Here is a 22966-nt window from a genome sequence, read left to right as displayed (position 1 = left end):
CATACAGCACTAACAGTGTTCACTCAGTGTTCACTCAACTAGGTAATCATGCCAGTTAGGAGTTGAACTCTGCAGTCAGGGAGGTTCTAATTCTAGCTCAGCATCTCTCCATACCCCATTGAATATAAGGTGCCATTAGTTGTAAAATGAACCGTTATTTTATACACCAATAACAAAGGAAAAGTACTCCCCTTTCAGCTCTTACACAATGCTTTCTTATCAATTAATTTGTGTTCTATTCTTATTGAAAGAAGACTTTCAGACGTAATTAATATAGATTTTTATTACCAGTCCGTATGATTCTCTCTGCAGGAAAGTAAACTAATTAGTTTTCCTAAACTATCTTCAATTCAGAGTTCAAATTCTTAATCACTTTTCAACTCAAAATTGTCACTGTCTGTATTTTTACGTATGATAATGTCCTCTGTGTCATCAGAATGTTAGTAATACATCATTTCTTAAAGGAATCTATAAAGCTATTGGTGCTTGTTACATAAGCCAACGTGCAATTGTATGAAGATAGCCTACCTTCAATTCCTGCTTCAGGAATGTTGCGAACACACATGACTTACCACCTCAGCCACTCCTTCACCCAACTATCATTCAGCTCCTGAGACTTAAAAGACACTGGCACCCGTTTTATACATTTTGTTGCTGGTGCTTTAGACACTTACATGAATACAAGCAATAGCAAATGTGTCACAAGTACCACCTGGCTCTAGTGATATCTTAAGATGGCATCAGTTGTAAGCCAAATCTCAATTTCAGAGATGTTCAAATGTAAAAAAAAAAAAAAAAAGTGCATCTTAAAATGGTGGAATAGAGTAACTAATCATGTGACCTTGTCCAAGTATAGCTGCTAAGCCAATTTTCTTCTCTGTAAAATTAGATTATTAACACCTACTACATTGGAATGTTGAGAGCTTTAAATGAACAATGGGCTTCCCCAGTAGTTCAATTGGTAAAGAATCCGCCTGCAATGCAGAAGACCCCAGTTCAATCCCTGTGTTTGGAAGATCCCCTGGAGAAGGGATAGGCTACCCACACCAGTATTCTTGGGCTTCACTAATGTCTCAGTGGGTAAAGAATCTGCCTGCAGTGCGGGAGACCTGGGTTCGATCCCTGGGTTGGGAAGATTCCCTGGAGAAGGGAAAGGCTACCCACTCCAGTATTCTGGCCTGGAGAATTCCATGGGGTCGCAAAGAGTCTGACACGACTGAGCAGCTTTCACTTTAACTTAAATGAACAATGCAAGTAAAACGTAAACTCAATAAGGACACAGTCTCTAACTAGGAGATAATAAATAATCATTAGTTTTTTATAATATGTATTATGAGCATATAGATCAAAACCCATGCAGAAAATCCTAAATATGAGTTAAAGATTGCAAAGTTTTAAGTTGCTCTTTAAAGCCTCCTTTAAACTGTTAACTTCTCTGATTTTTGTATTTCTTAAATTTTATTGCCCTTCAGTGTTTTTCTAACAAATTTCCATTAAGTGAATATCAGCATATTTGGAAAAAGAGTCAAAGACAGTTTTCTCCACTGGTGTATTTTCTGTAGTCAGTAACTCCATAAATGTTTGGTAGTTCAAAGAATACATGATTCTCAAAAGAAATAGCCCTACAGAAGACCTAAACAGACATTTCGCCAAAGAAGACCTTGCCAATAGTCACACAGAAAGATGTTCAATGTCACTAATTATTTGAGAAATGCAAATCAAAACTGCAATGAGGTATCACCTCATGTGAGTCAGAATGGTCATCATTAAAAGTCTACAGATAAACACTGGAGTGTGGAGAAAAAAGAACTTCCTACATTGTTGGTGGGAATGAAAATTGGTGCAGCTACAATGAAGAACCATATGGAGGGTCATTAAAAACTGAATATCGTTACCATAGGATCCAGCAATTCCAGGACATAAATCTGGAGAAAACCAATTAGAAAAGATACATGCATCCCAGTGTTCACTGCAGCACTATTAACAATAGCCAAGATATGGAAGTAATCTAAATGTCTATCGACAAATGAATGGATAAAGAAGATGTGATATGTATATACACATACATGTACATACAATTGAATATTAGTCAAATAAAAGAGAATGAAATAATGCTATTTGTAGCAACATGGATGGACCTAGATATTAGCATATTAAGTGAAGATAGAGAAAGACAAATATCATAAGGTATCACTTATATGTGAAATTTTAAAATATGATACAGATGAATTTTTTTACAAAACAGAAATAAACTCACAGACATAGAAGGCAAATTTGTGGCTAACAAAGAGGATAGCAGGGGGTGGTGCAGGAGGAGGTACTACTATATATAAAATAAACAACAGGATCTACTGTATAGCATAGGGATGTATACTCAGCATCTGTAATATGCTATAATGAAAAAACTATAATGAAAAAACTCTGAAAAAGTATAGCCTTAAATAAATAAAACACAACATGTTTAAAATATTTAAAACTTTGTAAAGAGTGGGTATATTCTGAAAAAAAAATCTTTTTAATATTTCAGATCAGATTGTTGTCACAACATTTAAAAATGTAAATATATTGTGTTGAATTTATGGTGAACAAAAGCCATGTTGCAGGAAGAATTAGCCAATTTTTATCAATTTCTGATAGCAAGAAGTATCAAGTCAAGGTTTGTTCAAATACTTCTGACAAAGAGGACTGCATATGATGAGAAACTTCCATCTTTTTTTATCACTTTTTAAAAATTGAAGTATAGATGCTTTACAACGTTGTGTTTCTACTATATAGCAAAGTGGTTTAGTTAGACATATATATACATTCTTTTTTATATCCTTTTCCACTATGGTTTATCACAGAATATTGAATATAGTTCTCTGTGGTATACAAAGACCTTGGTGTTTATCCATTTGCTATATAAAAGTTTACATCTGCTAACCCCAGCCTCTCATTCCACCCCTCCCCCGACTCCTTCTCCCTTGGAAACCACCAGTCTGTTCTCAATATCTGTGATTCTGTTTCTGTGAAACTTACGTATTTTAAACATATCCTACAGGGACTTTTTTCCCCCACTCAAAATTATTATGTTAGTTATTATTTAAAGTAGTTGAAGCAAAAAGTGTTAATACTGATATGGTTACATTTCAGCAGAGTAAATTCTATATCATTTTAAGAAATAAAACCTCAGGTTTATTTTTAAAAACACTAATCATGATTATAATTTATGTAAATTGCCTTTAATGTTCAAATGTACAAGCATTTTTCTTCTCCTAGAATGGTTATGGGATTATATGAAGCTATTTATTAAGAGCAGAAAGCTAGAAGTATAAATAAAATGAGAACATATTCATAAAATGTCCTTTACCAGTTGGCAAGAAACTTCTCAAAGATTCCTAAATACTCCTTAATCCTTTTAACAAGCTGATACCAGATGCTAAAGCCGATGTGAAAATGGGGACCGCAGGGACCCTGCTAACTCAGATTATTAAAATTTTATTTAAAGTTTCATACCATCTGTTTGTATAACATCTAAAAATGTCAGTTCTTGAAATAAACAACCTGAGGACAGTTGGATTCTACAAAGGAAAACTAATATGAAATCATTCTTAGAATGAAAAATATCTTACCTAAAATCTCCGAGCAAGATCTGATATCATTTTATCCATATTCCAGATACAAACTAAGACTGGCTTTCCAGAATACAGATACCAAGACTTGTGTGATTCCTCAATAATCATGTACTGAACATCTGCTGTGTACCAGGCATTATTACAGATTCTTAGAATACAGCAATAAAAAGGGAAAATGTTCCATGTATATTTTAGTTTAGATTAGCTAATAATGAATAACATTAAATTCTGGACTTTCAAGTAGAGATAAATAGTATGAAGAGATCAAGTTGGTGTCAGAGAATTGGTAGTGACCTGGAGGAGGAGGGATTCTAGTCACAAGTGACACTGGGCTGAGACTTCCATGATGTGAAGAGTCCAGTGAGGCTGAGGGCTGAGAGGAAAGTCTTCCACACAGAGACAAGAGTGAGCACAGGCTCTGATGCAGGAACATGGGAGCATGTGAAGAAGGGCAAGGAGGCCAACAGGACTGCAACAGAATGAGTTGGAGGAAGTATTAAAGATGGGGTTGAGCAAAGGTCAAATAAATAGGGCCTGTAAATATGGTTAGAAATTTAATTCTATTTAAATATGTCTGATAGTTGTTGGGAGATTTTGACCAGAAAAATGATATAACAAATATTATATATGATTCAAACTGTAGGAGTAGGGTAAGAGAGTACAGTTTGTTGGTTATATTAGTCCAGGGAATAGGTGATGGAGCTTTCAAAATCCTATATTTGGAAGTGTTACATCAGCAGGACTTGCTAATATATATAATGTGGTATTAGAGAAAAGGAAAAAGCAATGTTTTAGCCAATATAGATCAATTTGTTTCGTTAATACTAGTTCTCATTGTCATGGATGTACTTTACCAAATCTGAATCCTAACAATTATGTCCTTTGTAAATAACCAATGCCATAATTCTGAATATTATTTTTTCAGTTATATGATATTTCCAATTATCTTTGGTAGTAGAACAGGGTTCTCAAAGTTAAATTTTTTTGCATCATATTAAATTGGGGTTACTGTACTGTATTTGTAAGCAGAAAAATATCATGAAATCAGACAAAGAATGCCAAAGTGTGCCTCTGTAAAATTTTTAAATTCTTTTTTTAATCTTTTTGTCTGCCTCCCAGTCTATTTTGACATAATTGTATTAATAGTCTTTAAAAATAACTATATTCTGTTTCAAATGCATTTCAGATAAGTCATAAAGTCTCAATTGTGCCTAAAAATAATACTGAAAAATACAGTGGATGAGTTTGTGCTATTACTAAAATTGAGCATTATGGTCTTTGTGGAACGTATTCAACTGTGCTGCAAGAACTTCTGTCTGGATGTGAAATTCTATCCAGATGTGCTCAGGGAGCTCCATGAAGCCATTGCCAGCTGAGTGACGATAATTTTAGTCTTTCTCAATCATGGGTATAAATTAGAGATTAAACATTTCACATAATTCAACAGGATTTCTTCTAGGCTCCTTTAGATGTCACTAAAAGTGTATACTTAATTAACATTTTATGGAGTGGTACAAGCTTCTATCATAGTCACAGACTAACACTCCTATGGGTGAGAAACTTGAGACTAAAATGCAATTTTCCTGATTGGGACTAAAATATTAATAGCTGTGTCTTGCATAATTAGTAAGAAATCTTGTTCATGTCTTAAGAAGGAAAACTTAAAAAAACAGCCCCTTCCTGAGTATCACTTGAAGCCCTGAAAACTTTCAGAATCACCCTTACGGTATCAGTATGTGACAATCCCAGATCTTCAGAGGAAAAGGAAGGAGGTGTGGATGTGACTATGGGAAATAAGGATGCTTTTGATTAAAAAGTAGGTTTCTAGCTGAATGTGTTTCTTTTACCCTTTAATTTTCCTCACTGATGACTGTTTCTTCCAGAACACTAAAAAGGAGTAATGCATGTTCTTCTTGGTATATGTAGACTAAGGTTGGCGCAGGGTGTTGCAACCTTTGGACTCATATCTCACCCAGCCTTTTGACTAAGAGGAGCAATCACTAGGCGCATTGAAAATGGAACCATTTCACCCTCGTGTTCACCCAAAGCACCCCACTGAAAACAGATCCTTTAGTGCCTTTGCTGAGGAGCTGAGCGGACCCCACTGCTGATTGTTGGAGAGTGAAGCAACTGTTGTTTTTATTTCTTAATGAGGTATTCCCAAATGAAAGGGTTTCCCATGAAGGGGTTTCCCAAACTCACATAAATCTGTCTGTCCCATTTCAAAAGACAAAAACACATGACTGATCGTTCCGTGAAATCAAGCAATGATGCTGTGTGAACATGCTAACGGTCCTGGAGGACTCCGTGGTGAGGGCGCGCTCATGCTTGTGAATTCTGGGCCAGAGAGAGAGAGCAGGTTGTTCCCAGCACCGATGAGCTGTGTGTCCAAGAAAGAAGCTGCACCAGCCTTTCCTGGTGGACCCAGCCTCCTGCCCGTCCAACAAAGCTGCCTGGCTGGGCACGTGGGAGAAGCTCCTTGTCCAGACCAGCAGAGAAGAGGTTGTTCAGTGACAAAGTTGGGGAGAGCTTGGCTCTGACGCTGACTGGGGAGAACTAAGGGGGAAAAAGCCCTATTTTATTCTTTTAATACAGTTCCCAGCAGGAAGATCAGGATAGGAGGTTCCCGCCTGCTCCAGATTAAAGGAACCCGCAGTTTCCAGGTGAAGAAGGGGGGTTCCTTGTCCAGCATTCGCCGGGTCGGCAGCTTAAAGAGCAGCAAGTTATCACGGCAGGACTCAGAGTCTGAGGCTGAGGAGCTGCAGCTGTCCCAGAGCAGGGACACTGTCACTGACCTAGGTAACATAGAGGAGTGGGTGTGTGCAGGGACGCGGGGGGTAGGAAGACAGAGCCCAAATCCCCATACAGCTCAAGTCCATTTCCGTCCATAGTCGGAGGGCAGCGCTGTAGGTTAGAGTGCCCACGGGGTCTGTAAACGATGTTGCCTTCCAGAGTAGGGCTGCTCCAACCTTACTGGGCACAGGGTCAGCTGGGAGCCTGTTAAAACTCAGAATCTGATTCAGCATCTCTGAAATAGGAGGCTGAGATTCTACCCTTTTAACAAGCTGCCTGGTGACGCTGATGCTGCTGGTTCAAGGATCACGGCTTGAGCAGGGAGGATATAAAGTCTACAGTAGGGAAAGAAAATACTTTAGTGACAATGACAGATTTTTTTTTTTTTTTTTGAGATCCAAATACTTTATGCCTTTATACTTCTGAACAGGACCTTTAAAGCAAAATGTAGACATTCCCTTGATGTTAAGCTGACTTAATGTACTCTGTAAAATAAACTCTCTTTCTCAGTGAAAACAACCAAAATTTTAGAAAGGAAAGATTGTCTACACCTAATGACTAGTGACCTTCAGCAAGTCACTTAACTTCTTGGGAATTTGTTTTCCCCAGTTACCCAATAAGAATAATTCTGTGTGCTCCTTACCCACAGTGAAAAGATGCTCTAAAGATAAATTAGGAATGATTATAAAGTATGTCAAGCTCCTGAGAATCAGATTTATATACAGTCAGAGTATTAGAGTTATAGACTGTCACCTTAGGACCCAAAGAGACTGTGAATCCCAAAATGTGTTAGTCCTATGGGCTCTGATCATCATCTTAAGAGACAAGAAAAAGATTAAATGAGCATGCCAGTAGGACTCACCAGCTGCCTAGAGTTTGTTAGGTAAAAGTTGAAGCACATATTCTTTGCCATTCAGTCCCTGTGTGAAAACCAAAATGGAAAGCTCTACTTTAAAAGTAAGTTATTTCAGAAGTTAGTTAGACGTTATCCAGGGCTTCCCTGGTGGCTCAGAGGTTAAAGCATCTGCCTGCAATGCAGGAGACCTGGGTTTGATCCCTGGGTCGGGAAGATCCCCTGGAGAAGGAAATGGCAACCCACTCCAGTATTCTTGCCTGGAGAATCCCATGGATGGAGGAGCTTGGTGGGTTACAGTCCACGGGGTCGCAAAGAGTCGGACACGACTGAGCGACTTAACTTTCTTTTTCTTTCTTTCTTTATCCAGGGAATGTGGATAAATTATTGATTTAGCCTGCTGAAATAGGAGCTGAGTATCTTTAATCAAAGAGAGTTTAAAATAGAAAATGTTTCTACACCTACCCACCCTTCCCTTTGAAAATAGCTAATTTATGCATTAGTTGAGATTCAGCCTATTTTTCAAGAACATAATAGAAAAAAAGCCTCATGCCATCTTTAGTTATAGATCTGAGCTATAACAGTATCATCAGTTAGTCTGGGGAAAAATATTATTTGAATTAATTATTTAAATCGATCCCTTTAGCCTAACCAGTTAAGTCAAACTGTCTAAGCTAGAGGCATAGTTTTGTCATAGAAAATACCCAGAAAAGCTGGTAGATTGGAGCATAAAGCTTTGTTGTCTAGTATATTAAGTATACTCTCTAGTATATCTGGTATACTAAGAATTCCTGTGACATGTCTCTTTTAGAGAGGAACTTGGACAAAGAGTTATCCTCAACTGGGCACAGTTACTTCCAAATTCCCTTTGTTTTTCTGAGGCATCTTTGAAGTAGCTCTGATAGCAAAGCCAGCTGGTGTGAAGGACAGTAACATTAGCTATGGTCACAGTCCCAGTGGAGGTGGCAGCACTTTTTGTGGCCACTGCAGGTTGGCTGGTGTCCCTACTTACCTACACCTGCGAGGTCTGGGCAGTCTGGAATGGGTTTGGGCACACTCAACCAATAACTTGCTCATCTTAGCAATTCAAGGACTTGACTCTGTGTTTTTTTTTTTTTCTCTGCTCCCATGTCTCAAAATGGAAGCCACTGTAACAGAGATCATAAATGTCTTTGTAATTGCTGGTTCAGCTGGTGGTAAAGGGAACAGCTCCTATTAATATTCCTCCAGTAAAGTCAATGCTATGCCCTGTAACCCATTGGCCATGGTAGTGTGCCCTAGGATTCAAAAGCATGGACCATGATACCATAGCAATGTGCTCTCCAGGGAGACAGAACGGTACAACCTTTCTTGGTGTTTTTCTTTTGAAGAAGGGAGTCCTTGGAGTGCAAGTGAGCCCAGCATTGAGCCCGAGGGCATGAGTGCAGCCGGCGTGGAGGAAAATTACCACAGGAACATGTCATGGCTTCATGTAAGTAGGAGTCTCAGAAGGAGCCCTGAGATCCATTTCTTTCGGCACTGGGGGGAGATCTGTGAAGAGAGGACAAAAGACTGTACTAAAAATATCCATCCATTTCAGCCTCTTGGAAATCTATAGGTTCACATTTCAGCTGAACCTCTGGATCCTCACTAAGATGGGTCTTCTGCTGGACTGTATTCATTTGAACCTTATCTAAGACCAAGGTTGGCTTGGGAGTCAGTATAAGTCAGGGAGAACCCTGAGGGACCAGGCCAGGTTGGTGGTCGAGAGAACCTGGGTAACACAGTCAAGGCCTCATGATCAGTTTTACACAAGTCTTCACAAATGCTGAGAGCAAGATCATGGTGTCAGTCTTGAGTCTGCATTCTATCAAATTGTAAACCAGGACATGGAGAGTCTCTGATTACGGTCACACCTCAAAGGGCTCTCCTGAGGGCACAGGCAAGAGGGAGTCCCAGGCACAGATTGCAGTTCAAGGGCATGAAGAAAGGAAGAGAAAGCTCAGCAAGTATGATGTGATCCACAGTTGGCAGGGTACCGGTGGCACTGTTATTGATGTTAGTTATGGAATGTCTCCATCCCCTCTTTCATCTGACTTCTAGTAGGGTCAGATAAGGGCTGCCTGGTAAGTCACACTCAGAGTGTACAGGGCTATGCCCTTGGAACTGGCTGATTCCCAGAACCAGCTGATTTTGACAATCTCTGAGATAACTGTTTTTAAAGTCAACTTTGTAGTTAAGTCAAACCCACATATGAAAAAGCATACAAAACCTATGTGCACGGTTCAATAAATTCTCATAAAGTAGACACATCTGTGCAACCACCACAAAGTCAAGAAGAACATTAGCAGTACCTTAGAAGCCCTATCCAGGCCCTCTGCCAAATACTACCCTCCCTTACGGGTCACTACTATCCTAACATGGAAGATTAGTGTTGTTTGTTTCTGAAATGCATGTCATATGCTGGGTACTCCGTTGTGTCTGGTTTCTTTTGTTCACATCAGTGTAAATGCTCTAGCTCTGGTCTTCTTCAGGATGACCAGGTCTCTTCTTGGCTATATTCATTTCTATTAAAATTACCTTGTTAGTTTCCATAAAAAAGCTTCTACAACAGCCTTATATTGAATATAAACATAGTTAAAATTGAGGAATCGAAATTCTTTATTAAGTTTCTAATGGATAAAATGGTCTACCCTCCATTAACTTATGTTCCATTATTTATTTAAGAAGTCTTCAATTTTATTCTCATGTTATTTCATTGTTTATTTTTTGACTGCACTGGGTTGGGTCTTCATTGCTTTGCTCGGACTTTCTCTAGTTGCGGCCAGTGGGGACTACTCTTCACTATGGTGCTAAGACTGCTCATTGCGGTGGCTTCTCTTGCTGCAGAGCATAAGGTCCAGGCGCACTGGCCTCAGTGGTTTGGGCACCAGGCTCTAGAGTGCAGGCTCAGTAGTTGTGCTACATGGACTTAGTTGCCCCCTGGCATGTGGAATCTTCCTGGACAGGGGATTAAACCTGTGTCCCCTTCATTGGCACGTGGGTTCTGATCCCTCCAGCACTACCAGGGAAGTCCCAATTGCTTCAGTTTTTTTTTTTCCCCCATTTATTTTTATTAGTTGGAGGCTAATTACTTTACAATATTGTAGTGGTTTCTGCCATACATTGACATGAATCAGCCATGGATTTACATGTATTCCCCATCCCGATCCCCCCTCCCATCTCCCTCTCTACCCTCTGGGTCTTCCCAGTGCACTAGCCCTGAGCACTTGTCTCATGCATCCAACCTGGGCTGGTGATCTGTTTCACCCTTGATAATATACATGTTTCGATGCTGTTCTCTCTAAACATCCCACCCTCGCCTTCTCCCACAGAGTCCAAAAGTCTGTTCTGTACTTCTGTGTCTCTTTTTCTGTTTTGCATGTAGGGTTATTGTTACCATCTTTCTAAATTCCATATATATGCGTTAGTATACTGTATTGGTCTTTATCTTTCTGGCTTACTTCACTCTGTATAATGGGCTCCAGTTTCATCCATCTCATTAGAACTGATTCAAATGAATTCTTTTTAATGGCTGAGTAATATTCCATGGTGTATATGTACCACAGCTTCCTTATCCATTCATCTGCTGATGGGCATCTAGGTTGCTTCCATGTCCTGGCTATTATAAACAGTGCTGCGATGAACATTGGGGTGCACGTGTCTCTTTCAGATCTGGTTTCCCTCAGTGTGTATGCCCAGAAGTGGGATTGCTGGGTCATATGGCAGTTCTATTTCCAGTTTTTTAAGAAATCTCCACACTGTTCTCCATAGTGGCTGTACTAGTTTGCATTCCCACCAACAGTGTAAGAGGGTTCCCTTTTCTCCACACCCTCTCCAGCATTTATTGCTTGTAGACTTTTGGATAGCAGCCATCCTGACTGGGGTGTAATGGTACCGTCATTGTGGTTTTGATTTGCATTTCTCTAATAATGAGTGATGTTGAGCATCTTTTCATGTGTTTGTTAGCCATCTGTATGTCTTCTTTGGAGAAATGTCTGTTTAGTTCTTGGCCCATTTTTTTATTGGGTCATTTATTTTTCTGGAATTGAGCTGCAGCAGTTGCTTGTATATTTTTGAGATTAATCCTTTGTCTGTTTCTTCATTTGCTTTTATTGTTTCCTCACCAATGCTGGATTATTTTTCTCCCAATCTGAGGGCTGTCTTTTCACCTTGCTTATAGTTTCCTTTGTTGTGCAAAAGCTTTTAAGTTTCATTAGGTCCCATTTGTTTATTTTTGCTTTTATTTCCAATATTCTGGGAGGTGGGTCATAGAGGATCCTGCTGTGATATATGTCAGAGAGTGTTTTGCCTATGTTCTCCTCTAGGAGTTTTATAGTTTCTGGTCTTACATTTAGATCTTTAATCCATTTTGAGTTTATTTTGTGTATGGTGTTAGAAAGTGTTCTAGTTTCATTCTTTTACAAGTGGTTGACCAGTTTTCCCAGCACCACTTGTTAAAGAGGTTGTCTTTTTTCCATTGTATATTCTTGCCTCCTTTGTGGAAGATAAGGTGCCATAGGCATGTGGATTTATCTCTGGGCTTTCTATTTTGTTCCATTGATCTATATTTCTGTCTTTGTGCCAATACCATACTGTCTTGATGACTGTGGCTTTGTAGTAGAGCCTGAAGTCAGGCAGGTTGATTCCCCAGTTCCATTCTTCTTTCTCAAGATTGCTTTGGCTATTTGAGGTTTTTTGTATTTCCATACAAATTGTGAAATTATTTGTTCTAGTTCTGTGAAGAATACAATTGGTAGCTTGATAGGGATTGCATTGAATCTATAGATTGCTTTGGGTAGTATACTCATTTTCACAATATTGATTCTTCCAATCCATGAACACAGTATATATTTCTCCATCTATTTGTGTCCTCTTTGATTTCTTTCATCAGTGTTTTATAGTTTTCTATGTATAGGTCTTTTGTTTCTTTAGGTAGATATACTCCTAAGTATTTTATTCTTTTTGTTGCAATGGTGAATGGTATTGTTTCCTTAATTTCTCTTTCTGTTTTCTCATTGTTAGTGTGTAGGAATGCAAGGGATTTCTGTGTGCTAATTTTATATCTTGCAACTTTACTATATTCGTTGATTAGCTCTAGTAATTTTCTGGTAGAGTCTTTAGGGTTTTCTATGTAGAGGATCATGTCATCTGCAAACAGAGAGAGTTTCACTTCTTTTCCTATCTGGATTCCTTTTATTTCTTTTTCTGCTCTGATTGCTGTGGCCAAAATTTCCAAAACTATGTTGAATAGTAGTGGTGAGAGTGGGCACCCTTGTCTTGTTCCTGATTTTAGGGGAAATGCTTTCAATTTTTCACCATTGAGGGTAATGCTTGCTGTGGGTTTGTCATATATAGCTTTTATTATGTTGAGGTATGTTCCTTCTATTCATGCTTTCTGGAGAGTTTTTATCATAAATGAATGTTGAATTTTGTCAAAGGCTTTCTCTGCATCTATTGAGATAATCATATGGTTTTTATCTTTCAATTTGTTAATGTGGTGTATTATATTGATTTATTTGTGAATATTAAAGAATCCTTGCATTCCTGGGATAAAGCCCACTTGGTCATGATGTATGATTTTTTTAATATGTTGTTGGATTCTGTTTGTTAGAATTTTGTTAAGGATTTTTCATCTATGTTCATCAGTGATATTGGCCTGTAGTTTTCTTTTTTTGTGGATGGTAGCCTCACAGAATGAGTTTGGAAGTTTACCTTCATCTGCAATTTTCTGGAAGAGTTTGAGTAAGATAGGTGTTAGCTCTTCTCTAAAGTTTTGGTAGATTTCAGCTGTGAAGCCATCTGGTCCTGGGCTTTTGTTTGCTGGAAGAGTTCTGATTACAGTTTCGATTTCCTTGCTTGTGATGGGTCTGTTAAGATCTTCTATTTCTTTCTGGTTCAGTTTTGGAAAGTTATACTTTTCTAAGCATTTGTCCATTTCTTCCAAGTTGTCTATTTTATTGGCATAGAGCTGCTGGTAGTAGTCTCTTATGATCCTTTGTATTTAAGTGTTGTCTGTTGTGATCTCTCCATCTTCATTTTTAATTTTGTTAATTTGGTTCTTCTCCCTTTGTTTCTTAATGAGTCTTGCTAACGGTTTGTCAATTTTGTTTATTTTTTCAAAAAACCAGCTTTTAGCTTTGTTCATTTTTGCTATGGTCTCTTTAGTTTCTTTTGCATTTATTTCTGCCCTAAGTTTTAAGATTTCTTTCCTTCTACTAACCCTGGGGTTCTTCATTTCTTCCTTCTCTAATTGCTTTAGGTGTAGAGCTAGGTTATTTATTTGACTTTTTTCTTGTTTCTTGAGGTAAGCCTGTAATGCTATGAACTTTCCCCTTAGCACTGCTTTTACAGTGTCCCATAGGCTTTGGGTTGTTGTGTTTTCATTTTCGTTCGTTTCTATGCATATTGTGATTTCTTTTTTGATTTCTTCTATGATTTGTTGATTATTCAGAAGTGTGTTATTTAGCCTCCATATATTTGAATTTTTAATAATTTTTTTCCTGTAATTGAGATCTAATCTTACTGCACTGTGGTCAGAAAAGATGACTGGAATGATTTCAGCTTTTTTGAATTTCCCAAGGCTAGATTTATGGCCCAGGATGTGATCTATTCTGGAGAAGGTTCCGTGTGCACTTGAGAAAAAGGTGAAATTGATTGTTTTGGTGTGAAATGTCCTATAGATATCAATTAGATCTAGCTGGTCCATTGTGTCATTTAAAGTTTGTGTTTCCTTGTTAATTTTCTGTTTAGTTGATCTATCCATAGTTGTGAGTGTGGTATTAAAGTCTCCCACTATTATTGTGTTACTATTAATTTCCTCTTTCATACTCGTTAGCGTTTGCCTTACATATTGTGGTGTTCCTATGTTGGGTGTATATATATTTATAATTGTTATATCTTCTTCTTGGATTGATCCTTTGATCATTATGTAGTGTCCTTCTTTGTCTCTTTTCACAGCCTTTATTTGAAAGTCTATTTTATCTGATATGAGTATTGCGACTCCTGCTTTCTTTTGGTCTCCATTTGTGTGAAATATTTTTTTCCAGCCCTTCACTTTCAGTCTGTATGTGTCCCTTGTTTTGAGGTGGGTCTCTTGTAGACAGCATATATAGGGATCTTGTTTTTGTATCCATTCAGCCAGTCTTTGTCTTTTGGTTGGGGCATTCAACCCATTTACATTTAAGGTAATTATTGATAGGTATGGTCCCGTTGCCATTTACTTTGTTGTTTTGGGTTCACATTTATACAACCTTTCTGTGTTTCCTGTCTAGAGAAGATCCTTTAGCATTTGTTGAAGAGCTGATTTGGTGGTGCTGAATTCTCTCAGGTTTTGCTTGTCTGTAAAGCTTTTGAATTCTCCTTCATATCTGAATGAGATCCTTGCTGGGTACAGTAATCTAGGTTGTAGGTTATTCTCTTTCATTACTTTAAGTATGTCCTGCCATTCCCTTCTGGCCTGAAGAGTTTCTATTGCTAGATCAGCTGTTATCCTTATGGGAATCCCTTTGTGTTTTATTTGTTGTTTCTCCCTTGCTGCTTTTAATATTTCTTCTTTGTGTTTGATCTTTGTTAATTTGATTAATGTGTATCTTGGGGTGTTTTGCCTTGGGTTTATCCTGTTTGGGACTCTCTGGGTTTCTTGGACTTGGGTGGCTATTGCCTTCCCCATTTTAGGGAAGTTTTCAGCTATTATCTCCTTGAGTATTTTCTCATGGCCTTTCTTTTTGTCTTCTTCTTCTGGGACTCCTGTGATTCGAATGTTGGGGCATTTCACATTGTCCCAGAGATCTCTGAGGTTGTCCTCATTTATTTTGATTCTTTTTTCTTTTTTCCTCTCTGCTTCATTTCTTTCCACCATTTTATCTTTTACCTCGCTTATCCTATCTTCTGTCTCCGTTATTCTACTCTTGGTTCCCTCCAGAGTGTTTTTGATCTCATTTGTTGCATTTTTCATTTTTAATTGACTCTTTTTTATTTCTTCTAGGTCCTTATTAAACATTTATTGCATCTTCTCAATCTTTGTCTCCAGGCTATGTATCTGTAGCTCCATTTTGTTTTCAAGATTTTGGATCGTTTTTATTATCATTATTCTAAATTCTTTCTCGGGTAGATTCCCTATCTCCTCCTCTTTTGTTTGACTTGGTGGGCATTTTTCATGTTCCTTTACCTGTTGGGTATTTCTCTGCCTTTTCATCTTGTTTAGATTGCTGTGTCTGGAGTGGGTTTTCTGTATTTTGGTGGTCTGTGGTTCCTTTTTATTGTGGAGGTTTCACCCAGTGGGTGGGGTTGGACGATTAGCTTGTCAAGGTTTCCTGGTTAGGGAAGCTTGTGTCGGTGTTCTGGTGCGTGGAACTGGATTTCTTCTTTCTGGAGTGCAATGGAGTGTCCAGTAATGAGTTTTGAGATGGGTCTATGTGTTAGGTGTGACTTTGGGCAGCCTGTATGTTGACACTCAGGGCTATGTTCCTGCATTGCTGGAGAATTTGCGTGTTATGTCTTGCTCTGGAACTTATTGGCTCTTGGGTGGTGGTTGGTTTCAGTGTAGGTATGGAGGCTTTTGGATGGTCTCTTATTACTTAATGTTCCCTGTAGTCAGGAGTTTTCTGGTGTTCTCAGGTTTTGAACTTAAGTCTCCTGCCTCTGGATTTCAGTCTTATTCTTCCAGTAGTCTCAAGACTTCTCCAACTATACAGCACTGATAATAAAACTTCTAGGTTAATGGTGAAAAGATTCTCCACCATGAGGGACACCCAGAGAGGTTCACAGAGTTACATGAAGAAGAGGAGAGGCAGGAGGGAGATAGAGATGAGCAGGAGGAGAAAAAGGGGGACTTCAGAGGAGAGAGACAGATCTACGCAGTTCTCTGTTCCTAAAGTGTTCTCTGTCGCCCAGACACCCACAGAGATTCACAGAATTGGATTGGGAAGAGAAGGGGGAGGGAGGAAATAGAGGTGTTCTGAGGGAGAAGACGGAGAGTCAAGATTGGGAGAGAGTAATCAACACACTCCTGAGTAAAAATGGGTACTGAATATTGGATTCTTAAATGTCCAAAATTGATATCAAATACTGAAAAACAAAGATTAAAAATCTAGAGTAGAGGTTAGACTCTTAAAAATACAATATTAAAAACAAAAACACAAAAAATTTTAGAAATATATATGAAGTTCAGTTTAAAAATAGGGCTTCTCCTTTTTTTTTGCAAGGTTATAGTGAAATGAAAATGAAAATTAAGGAGTAATAGAGGAGTAATAGAGGACTTTAAAAGGAAATAAGAGAAAAAAATGAAACAAGGAAAAAAAATTTTTTTCCTAATGAAAAAAAATAGTAAAAATATATGAAAATGAAAATGAAAGTTAAGGAGTAATGGGGGAGTAATAGGGAATTTTAAAAGAAAATAAAAGAGAAAAAATAAAAAAAAGAAAAGAAAAAAATTTTTTTAATTAAAAAAAAAAAAGTAAAAATATATCTAGGAATTTCTCTGGAGCTGTTGCGGTCAGTGTGGGTTCGGTTCAGTTTCAGATAGTTCCTTGTTCCAGCTTACACTTCTCTATATCTATAGGCCCCTTCCGGTGTAGTCAGTGTTACCTACAGGGATTTTAATCTGTTGCAGGGGTCACTTCTGAAGCCATTCCCTTTGTTTATTTGGCTTCTGTTTGCTGGTATCTTCAGTGTCTAATTTCCGCCCTGACACAGGCGGGCGGAGGTGGTCTCTTGTTTAGGTTCGCTGGTTCAGTTGTGCTGCGGGGAGGGAGGGGCGCTGCAGACAGATATCGCTGGCCTGCGTGGGTAGCACTCACAGTATTCCGGCCACACTGGGTTTGCCCCGCTCACGGGTGTGTGCTTTCCCCGTCTACACTGCTCAGGCTCCTGGCTGCTCTATATGGAGCGGGCCCTGCGTGGCGTGCGGTTCCAGTTCGGGTATTCCACAAAAGCGCGGACTCGGTTGGGCCTGCGTTTTGTGCCTTCCCCGCCCGAGCCGCTCAGGCAGCCAGGAGCTTGACGGGCGCACTCTCCCCGGGTGCGGTGTGCCTTCTCCCCTCCTCGGTCCCTGCCTCAGTTTCCTCGCATGCCAGTCAGGTGCGCCTTGTGTCTGTTCTGTGGAGCTGGCCTGTAGCCACGACCCTGCCGGTGGTTGTCGACCATCCAGAATCTCAGGAAGTCTTTGGTTAGAAACTGGAGGCCTGTTTGCAGTTTGGTAGGGGATGCCCTCTCTGGGGCTGAGTTTACCCCTTTCTCCTCCCCAGTGCCTCCTGCCTCAGGCGGGGGATGGGCCAGTCCGCCGCCAGCTAGCTCTTCTCTGGAATTGCTCAGTCCCTTTGTTCTGCAAACGGCTGGCAGTGTGTTCGGGCTGGTTAATTTCCTCTCTCTCTTGCTATCCCACAGTTTAAGTTGCTGTCTCAGGTTAGCTCCCTCCGATTGCCCTCAGGGCATTTGGGCCCAGTCCTTACCCTAAGCAATGCCACCCATTCCTCTACATTCCACCCCCACTTGCTGGTGGCGGATGCGGGCGTCTGGGGTACTTTTCTGCTGGGAGTTGCTTTTAGGCATGTAATCTGTGGGTTTTATTTATTTTTCCTCCCAGTTAGGTTGCCCTCCAAGATTCGAAAACTTCCCCCAGACCCACCAGTGCGAGGGTTTCCTGGTGTTTGGAAACTTTCTCTATTACAACTCCCTTCCTGGGATGGGTCTCCGTCCCTAGCTCTTTTATCTCTCTTTTTATCTTTTATATTTTGTCCTACCTCCTTTCGAAGATGATGGGCTGCTTTTCTAGGCGCCTGATGCCCTCTGCTAGTGGTCAGAAGTTGTTTTGTGAAGTTTGCTCAGCGTTCAAATGTTCTTTTGATGAATTTGTAGGGGAGAAAGTGGTCTCCCTGTCCTATTCCTCCGCCATCTTAGCTCCTCCCTCCTCCAGTTTTATTCAATAATGCATTTTAGTTTTCTGTACCATATTAGCCCTCTAGAAGTGTTTGTGTTAAAGACCAGAGATATTTTTTCAAAATCACTGGTGAATCTTCTAGACCTAAAAATTTCTTTGTAGGAAAGTTTTTAATTACATATTTAATTCATGTCATATGATTAAAATCATTCAGATTTCTATTTCTTCTGGGATCTGTTTAAGAAAATGGATTTTTTTCCCTGGAAATGTGTTTATTTTATCCAAATATTCACATTTATTAGCAAATAGATGTTTATATAGTCTCTTAAGATCATCTTAAATTCTGTGGGATCTACAGTGACATGCCTTTACTGTTCTGATATTGATAGGTTATATCTTTCCTTTCTCTTTTTTTGATCAGTCTTGCTAGAAGTTTGTCAGTTTTATTAGTCAAAGAACCAGGTTTTGGCCAGGTTCAAGAATAACAAGGGCAACCTTACAGTTATTTGTGCCCTGCCTCATATCAGTATAAACAGAAATATTGAGCATCTTCAATGAATCTTGAGAGAGATCTGGATATTCTGTTCACACAAAACCTGTAGTTTTTAAACTTTGAAGAGTGTGAGATATTGTTAGATGAGTTTGACAGGAGTGCGTTGTTACCGTTGTTTACCTTTGTCTCATGGTAAGCAGACCTCTTCTTCCAAGGATATGCATGGCATCCTTGCCTAGTAGGTCTGATTGGTCTTATTCATGTAGACTTACTTTATGTTCTCCATCCAATATGGCACCTCACAGGTTAGGTGTTGGGGTCGGAACTAGTTTCATGAAGGATAGAATCATTCAAAAGATTACCCTATGCAGATTTGACTAAACTTGCAGCTCTAGGAATGCTACTGCCTTTTTAGGAAAGCAACTTAAGAAGTTTTAAACCCTAGAACCTTCATTCCTTTTCTTAAAATAACCCTATCCTTTAAATCAACTAAGTTCTTTTCTGGAATCCTATTTGGGAAGTCTAGGAGATATGAGAATTTGAGCCAGATCAAGCCATAAGTGAAGAGCTAGAATAACCCAAAGCTGAAAATAAATTGTTTGTAGAGAGAGGAAACAAAGTTCTACAGTAGGTTCAGGCCCAGTTGAAGGTTAGAGGCCAGGGTGGAAGATACAGAAATGTTTTCAAGTTCCATGTAGGTGGGCTGGAGTTAAAGACATCCCAGAGCTGTCAAAGGCCAGCCAAATCCTTTGGGATGGAACTTTTCATCATTTTCTGCTCTTCTACTGGCTCCTTCTACATCAGAGCTGAAAAAAATAATATAAGTTTGGAATCTTCATTTGAAAATATCTGGGAATCACACAGTCCCAAGTTTTTGAAGATCACTTAACCTTTTATTGTTTCAAAAAGAGCTTTCTCTCAAGTGTGAATCCGGGGAGCAAAAGAAGTCAAGTACATAAAGGCTTGTAAGTCTTTGTTCTCTTGTGGGAATTATTGTTCTCCCATGGAATTACTGTGATCTTAAGACCCATTAAGGAAAACTGGCGTTCTGACTTTGATGTTCTGCCCCACATCGTTGCTCAGGGTTGGCCTGTACCCTGGTTGAGCCTCAGTCACGCCTGTGTTGCAGGTCATGATCTTGCTGTGCAACCAGCAGAGCTTCATCTGCAGCCACATCGACTACTGTCAACCTCACTGCTACCTGCACCACAGCCGCTCCTGCGCCCGGCTGGTCAGGGCCATTAAGCTGCTCTACGGAGACACTGTGGACTCCCTCCGGGAGAGCAGCAGCATCAGCAACGTGGCTCTCCGGGGCAAGAAGCAGAAAGAGGTGAGTGAATGATCACGTGATATGTACCAATGATAGGGAAAACAATGTCCTAACAATCTTTTCTCTGTAAATGCAAATTTCAGCCCACTGCAGTGGTATAAACCAGGCTACAGGTCTATGTGGGTTTCGATCAAAGATAGACAATGGGTAGCTTCCTTGGGGGCTCAGCGGGTAAAGAATCTGCCTGCAATGCAGGAGACCTGGTTCAGTCCCTGGATTGAGAAGATCTCCTGGAGAAGGGAATGGCAACCCACTCCAGTATTCCTGCCTGGAGAATTCCATGGACAGAGGAGCCTGGTGAGCTGCAGTTCATGGCATCGCAGTCGCACGCAACTGAGCAACTAAAACTTTCACTTTAGAAGAGGGGTGCAGAAAAGACAAGTGCTTTGTCTTCATGTCCATGAGCAAATATAGACTCTTTCTGTGGGTTTTGTCTTATTTCTACAAATAAATATAAACTCAAAGGGGCATTTTTGATGAGTTGCTGTGGTAGTCAGAATAATGTCCCCCTAAAGATGTCTGAATTCTAATCCTTGGAACCCATGAATATGCTACCTCACCTGGCAAATGGGATCTCGCCTAGGTGAATAAGTCAAGAATCATATAATAGGAGATTATCCTGAATTATCCAAGTGGGCCAAACATAGAGATGGAGTTGTGACAATAGAAGCAGAAGGCAGAGCGATGCAGGGTATGAGCCTAGGCAGCCTCCGGGAGCTGGAGAGGACAAGGCAGTGAATGAGTGCCCCAGAAGGAACACAGCCCTGCCGATCCATTTTCAACTTCTGACTTAGAAAACTGTTAAAATCATAAATCTGTGCTATTTTTTGCCAAGAAGATTGTGGTCATTTTTTATAGCAGTAGCAGGAAACTGATACAGTTTTACCTTAAGAAATAAGTAATAAATGGCCCAACTTTTCACTGACAAATAATAGACTCAAATCAGACTAAAGGAAACATCTTCGAGAAATGATGACATTTTCTCAGTATTCAGCTTTCCTGTACTCAGTACTTTCCTGACATTTTCTCAGTATTCAGCTTTCCAGTACTCAGTACTTTCCTGACAATTAGACAGCTGAGCTGGCTGAAGATGAAGACAGTAACCAGGGTTGCCATGTTCCTGCCAGGGAAGCCCTGAGTTACCCACCTGCCCCCGAGAAGGCATGATGGCCACTGCGTGCTGCCGGCCGCATCTGCAGCTGCTTCTTGCAAGTGGTTTTGCCAAAAGATTTTTATGTAATACCTATTCATCTCAGTGAGCATTCATTGGGCACCTGCTGTTGGCACAATATGAGGCCAGATATTCTTGGAGAAACAAAAAATAAGTAAGTAGGAGCAGAGGATCTTTCTACTAAAGAGTTTGTGAGCCAAGTTTGGTAGGGTGGAAGGATGGCAATAAGATGCAAATCAAACTAGAGAATATAAGCAATAACAAAAATGCACACTTGAGTTGTATAGCAATTTATAATGCTTTCAGTTCAGTTCAGTCACTCAGTTGTGTCTGACTCTTTGCAACCCCATGAACCGCAGCACATCAGGCCTTCCTATCTATCACCAACTCCTGGGGTCCACCCAAACCCATGTCCATCGAGTCGGTGACGCCATCCAACCATCTCATCCTCTGTTGTCCCCTTCTCTTCCTGCCCTCAGTTTTTCCCAGCATAGGGTCTTTTCAAATGAGTCAGCTCTTCGCATCTGGTGGCCAAAGTATTGGAGTTTCAGCTTCAACATCAGTCCTTCCAATGAACACCCAGGACTGATCTCCTTTAGGACAGACTGGCTGGATCTCCTTGCAGTCCAAGGGACTTTCAAGAAGTCTTCTCCAACACACAGTTCAAAAACATCAATTCTTCTGTACTCAGCTTTCTTTATAGTCCAACTCTTTTTAAATTATGAAAGTACAAGGAAGTGACTTTGACTAATATAAGAGCTCCTAGAGAAAACAATGTATATCTTATACATCTCATACATGTGCTAATTTCCCTTCTGGGATATGACCTTTTAGTGTTTTTTCTGAAACATATATATGACAAAGTATACATCATTGACAATGTACTTTTCAATTCTTACAAATCTTGTTCAGTAGATACTCTTTACCCCATTTTACAGATGAAAACATTGAAGTTTAAAAAGATGGGATTGTCCACAATCCCATTGTCCTCAATATCTAGAATATATTCAGCTAGCCTTTACGTTAGGAACATGGATTATCAAAATCAGGGCTTTTTCAACTAAACTCTCTTACATCTCATGGTATTCAGAAAACACAGATTCTAAGGGAAGATCCAGTCCCATCACTTCATGGCAAACAGATGGGGAAAGAGTGGAAACAGTGGCTGACTTTATTTTTCCGGGCTCCAAAGTCACTGCAGATGGTGATAGCAGCCATGAAATTAAAAAATGCTTACTCCTTGGAAGGAAAGTTATGATCAACCTAGACAGCATATTAAAAAGCAGAGACATTACTTTGTCAACAAAGGTTCATCTAGTCAAGGCTATGGTTTTTCTAGTGGTCATGTATGGATGTGAGAGTTGGACCATAAAGAAAGCTGAACACAGAAGAATTGATGCTTTTGAACTGTGGTGTTGGAGAAGACTCTTGAGAGTCCCTTGGACTGCAAGAAGATCCAACCAGTCCATCCTAAAGGAGCTCAGTCCTGGGTATTCATTGGAAGGACTGATGTTGAAGCTGAAACTCCAATACTTGACCACCTGATGTGAAGAGCTGACTCATTTGAAAAGACCCTGATGCTGGGAAAGATTGAGGGCAGGAGGAGAAGGGGATGACAAAGGATGAGATGGTTAAATGGCATCACTGACTCAGTGGACATGGGTTTGGGTGGACTCCAGGAGTTGGTGATGGACAGGGAGGCCTGGCATGCTGGGGTTCATGGGGTTGCAAAGAGTCAGACACGACTGGGTGACTGAACTGAAGGGAAGGGAAGATCAGGTGGGAAAATTACATAAACTGCTAAATGATGACATA

The 22966-nt window shown here is 39.8% G+C and overlaps 1 protein-coding gene across 15 annotated transcripts in view; it reads left to right on the top strand.

Annotated features, from left to right (window-relative positions):
- UNC80 (unc-80 homolog, NALCN channel complex subunit) overlaps window positions 1–22966 on the top strand; it is a 222378-nt gene that overhangs the window by 113273 nt on the left and 86139 nt on the right. For 12 of the 15 annotated variants that reach the window (XM_043445612.1, XM_043445611.1, XM_043445610.1 and 9 more), the window contains exons 27-29: window positions 6210–6413; window positions 8631–8731; window positions 19780–19980. In XM_043445612.1, coding sequence (XP_043301547.1) covers window positions 6210–6413; window positions 8631–8731; window positions 19780–19980 — 506 coding nt within the window. The remainder of the gene's footprint in view (window positions 1–6209; window positions 6414–8630; window positions 8732–19779; window positions 19981–22966) is intronic. The other 3 variants (XM_043445621.1, XM_043445623.1, XM_043445622.1) reach the window with 1 other exon arrangement.

The sequence above is a fragment of the Cervus canadensis genome, chromosome 24 (assembly GCF_019320065.1).
Source record: "Cervus canadensis isolate Bull #8, Minnesota chromosome 24, ASM1932006v1, whole genome shotgun sequence".
Classification (NCBI taxonomy): domain Eukaryota; kingdom Metazoa; phylum Chordata; class Mammalia; order Artiodactyla; family Cervidae; genus Cervus; species Cervus canadensis.
This window is presented reverse-complemented; position numbering and strand designations above follow the sequence as displayed.